General features: G+C 48.5%; 1 protein-coding gene across 9 annotated transcripts in view; it reads right to left on the reverse strand.

The window, feature by feature from the left end:
* Positions 1 to 5,544, reverse strand: part of ADGRE1 (adhesion G protein-coupled receptor E1) — a 29,310-nt gene extending 23,766 nt beyond the window's left edge. For 8 of the 9 annotated variants that reach the window (XR_005289695.2, XM_043506857.1, XM_043506858.1 and 5 more), the window contains exons 1-3: positions 5,324 to 5,527; positions 1,214 to 1,264; positions 802 to 945 (exon numbers count right to left, since the gene is read on the reverse strand). Coding sequence is in view for 8 of the 9 variants with exons in the window: in XM_043506857.1 (XP_043362792.1) it covers positions 802 to 945; positions 1,214 to 1,264; positions 5,324 to 5,354 (226 nt within the window). In the remaining variant the exon portion in view is untranslated. Of the gene's footprint in view, positions 1 to 801; positions 946 to 1,213; positions 1,265 to 5,323 lie in introns of all 9 variants that reach the window. The other variant, XM_038378326.1, reaches the window with a different exon arrangement.
* Positions 5,545 to 6,000: the final 456 nt, after the last annotated feature.

The following is a 6,000-nucleotide window of genomic DNA, read 5'->3' on the forward strand; positions in this document are numbered from 1 at the left end:
CTGGCTGGTGAATCTTGCCCATATGCTCAGGGTTTAGCTGATCACCATATTTGGGGTCGGGAAGGAATTTTCCTCCAGGGCAGATTGGAGAGGCCCTGGAGGTTTTTCGCCTTCCTCTGTAGCATGGGGCATGGTTGACTTGAGGGAGGCTTCTCTGCTCCTTGAAGTCTTTAAATCATGATTTAAGGACTTCAATAGTTCAGACATAGGTGAGGTTTTTCACAGGAGTGGGTGGGTGAGATTCTGTGGCCTGCGCTGTGCAGGAGGTCGGACTAGATGATCAGAATTGTCCCTTCTGACCTTAGTATCTATGAATCTATGAATCTATACCGTGGATTAAGACCACAAGAACGGCCATACTGGGTCAGACCAATGGTCCATCTAGCCCAGTACCCTGTCTTCCAACAGTGGCCGGTGCCAGGTGCTTCAGAGGGAATGACAAGAACAGGGCAGTGATCGAGTGACCATCCCTAGTCCAGTCCCAGTTGGCCACAGTCTGGGTTGTCAGCTTCCCCACCCACGGCAGTGTGCAGTTTCCACCATCTAACTTCCATTGTTGCTTTCCAGTGTGACTGGCCATTCCTGGGGTTGCTGATGGCCAGATTGTGGGAAGCCAAGTCGTTAAATCTCCTTTGCCACGTATTGGCCTGGCCTGGCTCTCTTAGTCACCGCATCACGCTTTCCAGTCCCTGATACTCTTTTCTCTAGTACCTGATGTATTATCTTCATCACACGCTCCAGAGCTACGCCATGGCAGTCTCCCCAGTACAGAGCTCCCTTAGCTCCAGGGCTGACACTCACTTTTGCAATGGACGGCTGGATCGGTGAACTCCGTGGCCCCCGAAGTGGATACGAACCCACGTTGGCAGGTGCAGTAGTAGCCCTGGAGAGCATCGGTGCACGTTGCATGATCAGGGCACAGCATTGGATCATCGCACCTGTTCACTGGGAAAGGAAGAAGGAACCAGGGCTGGACATTGAATTAAAGCGCAGTCCTGTTTAGCCACCAGCGGAGAAGGTGGCTTTGTGGCAAGTGGGGACATAGTGCAAGACAGCAGAAGGGAATGAAAAAGAAAATACACAGAAAGGTGGGGAAAGGGGAGGAGGAAATGGGATGGAAAGTTCTTTGCCCGTTCAAAGCCCCCCTCCAGCTGCAGGACACTCCGGGGTTCAGATCTGGAGATTTTGTGCAGGTTTCTAGGCATTAACTTACCAGCACTGGAGAAATGCTGAGTCCCCTTGAAGCAAACGAGCCAGCAAAAGCCTGAAAGAGGAGAAACAACCAAGGAGGCTCTTATTTCACTGGATTTTAGTGCTGTTACCCAGTAGGAGGCTGGGTGGCCTAGTGGGTAGAGCAGTGGATCTCAGGGGAGGGTGGTTGGTTGGTTCAATTCCTGGCTCTGCTGGTTGATCTCAGCCAAGTTGCTCCTCCTCTCTGTTTCCCCTGGGTCTGGCTTTTATAACTCGCCGCCTATGGATCCAAGGGGGCTGGGACGTTTCAGGCTTGAAAATACAAGAAGATTTTTAACTGGCAGAGGAGGGAGGTTCTGGATCAGCCTCCCAGTGGGACTAGTGGTGTAAGGTGGGGCTGTATACATTTATAGACAGGGTTATATGGCAGGATTGTGTGTGATAGTGGGGGACTGGATCACTACAAACCATCCCTTTCCCCTGACCCAAAGGGTTCCCTTGACTTCCCATCACTTCCCCCAGACCTCCTGATCCCTGCAATTCTCCAGCCAACCCCAGCTGAGCCACTCGCTAGATTTTATAATCACCTGATCCCCAGCTGCTCAGTCTCAGGTGAGGCTGGGCCCAGCCGCCCCCGGATTCTCCTCTCTCCCATCTTTATCTTCCACGAACAGTTTGAATCTAGGCCTGCTTGCTTGGAAAGCTCTTACCTCTCTCACCCCTGGGTGTCAGGCACCCCCTTGCTTCCCCCACCCTCAGTTTTGTGGAGACAATCTTGGCCGCTTGGAGACAAAACACAGAGCAGAAATTGGGGGGGGGGCGCCATTCGTGGGGGCTGGGCAACGACCAAAGATCTGACATCACAGCAAATCCTATATGCGGCATGTTATTATGTTACTGCGTGTTATATTTGATTGCTGGGGGCAGAATTGGAAGGGGGCTGGGGGCAGGGCAAGGATTTGAGTGCAGGGAGCCAGGGGCTGGGTTGGCCAGTGGAGAGGGTCGATTCCCACAACCCCACAAGCAGGCACGGGTTAACCCGGGGGGCCAATTGGCACCCGTGTGGGGGCAGCGGCTGGCCAGGCTGCACCGCTCCCTGCTGGCTGTGTTGTTCCTCAGACTGGCCAAGAGCCTTCAGCCAGGAGCTCCTGATCCACACTCCTGCCGCGCTCAGCGTCTGCATTCACAGGCTCGGATCTGGGTGGGCCGAGGTGCTAACTGGGTGTGGCAGGGTCCACCTCTGGCTATGCCCCAGACTGGACTGGGTGACGCAGGAGGTCCCTTGCAGTCCTGTGCCCTGAAGCAGCCTCACTGACTCAACCCTCCATTCATTAACTGGATGAAGTGAGCTGTAGCTCACGGAAGCTTATGCTCAAATAAATGTGTTAGTCTCTACGGTGCCACAAGTCCTCCTTTTCTTTTTTGTGGATGCTTCAAGTAGCATCGTAAGTCACCACCAGGCTCTGTGGGCGGGCCTGCTCTCGGGTACACCCGTTTACAGTCCCGGCACTGAGACGAACGGGGGTCTTGCAGTTAAGGCCCAGGGACCCAGCTCACCAAAGGCACTTAGGCAGTACTGTGATCCACAAACGCCTGCTTGGCTGTGCTCGGCATCCATACTGATGACACTCCCAGTGGCCAAGGGCTAAGCCGGTGCTCAGCTGAGACTGGTGATTAGCTTCTCCCCATTAACAAACAAATACCTTATGCCTAGAAAGCCATGAGCACAACCCCTCATGCTTGTGTCACTCTTGTCTGTCCTCCAGCCCCACCCTTCTGCTCAGTTCCCTTTACCCACCTTCTCTTAAGATAAGGCCCTGATCCTCCAATGATCTTCACCCAAGCAACTCCCCCATGCCTGTTAAAGTCAGGGGGACTCTGCATGGGGCTCCTTGCAGAATCAGGGCTTAAAGAGACTAAGAATTTTAGAACAGGAAGTGTCTTTAGCTATTTAGCTACACATAGCACCTAGCTATTTAGCTACACACAGGGCCATGACAATAACCTTAATATATTATTGATTAACAACAGCCACCAAAGACCAATCATTCATAATCAATTTGCAACAGTTAATAACAAACCACAAATAATCAAGTTCACACACTGCAAACACCAATGAATCCTTCATTATTAGCCATTTGTGATTAATAATAAAAACACCTCAGGGATATCCAGTGTGGGCAGCCACCAATGTATTAATAGATTTGGAGGCAACTGTGAACATCTAGTCTGACTTCCTGTGTGATACAGGCTATAGAACTTTTCTGAATTAATTCTTGTTTGAACAAGAGCAGATCTTTTAGAAAAACATCCAACCTTGATTTAAAGATTTCTAGTGCTGGAGAATCCACCATGACCCTTGGTAGGTTGCTCCGATTGTTAATTGGCCTCACTATTAAAAATTGTACCTTATTGCTAGGATGAATTTGTCTAATTTCAACTTCCAGCCATTGGATCTTGTTAGACCTTTGTCCGCTAGACTGAAAAGCCCACGGTCAAATATTTATTTCCCATGTCAGTACTTATAGACGGGGATCAGGTCACCCTTTAACCTTCTCTTTGTTAAGCTAAATAGATTGAGCTCCTGAGTCTATCACTATAAGGCAAATTTTCCAATCTTTTAATCATGCTCGTGGCTCTTCTCTGAACCCTCTCCAATTTTTCAACACCCTTCTTGAATTGTGGACCCCAAAACTGAACACAGGATTCCAGCAGGGGTCACACCAGGGCCAAATACAGAGCAAAATAACCTCTCTCTCCAACTGGAGATTCCCCTGTTCATGCATCCCAGTATCACATTAGCCCTTTTAGTCACAGGGTCACACTGAGACCTCATATTCTGCTGATTATCCACCATGACCCCCAAATCTTTGTCTGAGTCATTGCTTCTCAGGATGGAGCCCCCATGCTGTAAGTATGGCCGACATTCTTTGTTCATAGATGTGTGTCCATATATTTGGTCACACTGAAATGCATATTGTTTGATTACACCCAGCTTACCGAGGGATCCAGATCTCCCTATATCCATGACCTGTCCTCTTCCTTACTACCACTTCCCCAATCCGCATGTCTTTTGCAGACTTTCTCAGTAACGATTCTACGTGTTTCTACGGGTCATTGATCAAATTAGCATTTATATGAAAAGTCACAGAATGGGCTGAATGCCCATCACTGAAAGACCCTACGACCCCTCAAAGATCCCAACACAATGACAGTTACTGTTGCCCTTTTTCAGCCCGAGCGGCTAGTTGAAGTTCTGGGCCCTGGGCATGTTCCAACTGGGAGAAGAAACTGATGATGGAGTCTGGTATTTTCTTTGTTCCAATCTGGTTTAGTTACAAGTCCTGCTTCTCCAAATGCAGGAGGGACCAAAAACCAGGGATAGCTTCTTTTCCTAAAAAAACCAAAAACGGAGAGTCCTTGTGGCATCTTAGAGACTACCAAATTTATTTGGGCATAAGCTTCCGTGGACTAAAACCCACTTCATCAGATGTTTTAGTCCACGAAAGCTTATGCCCAAATAAATGTGTTAGTCTCTAAGATGCCATAGGACTCCTCGTTGTTTTTGCTGATACAGACTAACACGGCTACCACTCTGTAACCTTCTTTTCTTACAGTCCCAAGCCTCTTTAGCCATCACCAAACCCAAAATCTCTCTCTGGTCTTCTCCCAGGGTCATTCAAACCATGCCTACAAGCTCCTGTTTGGCTTTCTTCCTCTTTCTCTGAGTCTCTCCCAGTTTCTTGTCTGCCTCTCCCCCTGCAGCTAGACTAATTCCATGCCTAACATTAACACACACACACCTGGTCAGAAAAATACCCAGATAACACCCTCTGCCCACACAGTGCTAGTTTCTGGGTAGATGCCTTCCTCCTTGTTTTAGACGGGGTCCCCTAAAGCTTCTCTTACAATTATCTTCACACATCAATTTCCATAAGCTTTTAACTCAACTGGTAACAAGGATTGATTGCACCCACGAGCCTCAATCATGGATTGGGCCCCACGCAGTGCTAGGTGCTGTATAAACACAGAACAAAAAAACCATCCCTGCCCCCAAAGAGCTTCAGTTAAGTTTGTTTGTTTTTTGCCAAACCCCCGTTGGAAAAAAATAACACAATTTCTTACAACTTACCTACAAGGTGGGTGATAAGCTGCTTCTTCATTACGCCACTGCCTTCTCTTACCAGGCAAGAAAACTGCCCCTACTTTATCCTGTTGTAATCCTTTTCAGAGGAAGTTTGCTGAATGACACAGATTTTACTGGGGCTTCTTTTCAGGGGCTTTAGCTTAGCGCTCCTTATCTTGTGACAGTTCTGCTTCCTCTGTGCAGGATGGTCTCTGGGCATCTACTACGTGTTTATTATCAGTGTACCCAGATAAAACCCCTGACAGGAAACAACAGGGGAAGTTGCAGTTTTATCTATTCAGGAACTGAAAGTGGGACATCGGGGGTTGGGGGAGTTGGTATTATCATAGAATCATAGAATATTAGGGTTGGAAGAGACCTCAGGAGGTCATCTAGTCCAATCCCCTCTTCAAAGCAGGACCAGTCCCCAACTAAATCATCCTAGCCAGGGTTTAATCAAGCCGGGCCTTAAAAATCTCTAAGGATGGAGATTCCATGACCTCCCTAGGTAACCCATTCCAGTGCTTCACCATCCTTATAGTGAAATAGTGTTTCCTAATATCCAACCTAAACCTCCTGCACTGCAGCTTGAGACCATTGCTCCTTGTTCTGTCATCTGCCACCACTTAGAACAGTCTAGATTCATCCTTTTTGGAACCCCCTTTCAGGTAGTTGAAGGCTGC

This window comes from Dermochelys coriacea, chromosome 20 (genome assembly GCF_009764565.3).
Source record: "Dermochelys coriacea isolate rDerCor1 chromosome 20, rDerCor1.pri.v4, whole genome shotgun sequence".
NCBI lineage: Eukaryota > Metazoa > Chordata > Testudines > Dermochelyidae > Dermochelys > Dermochelys coriacea.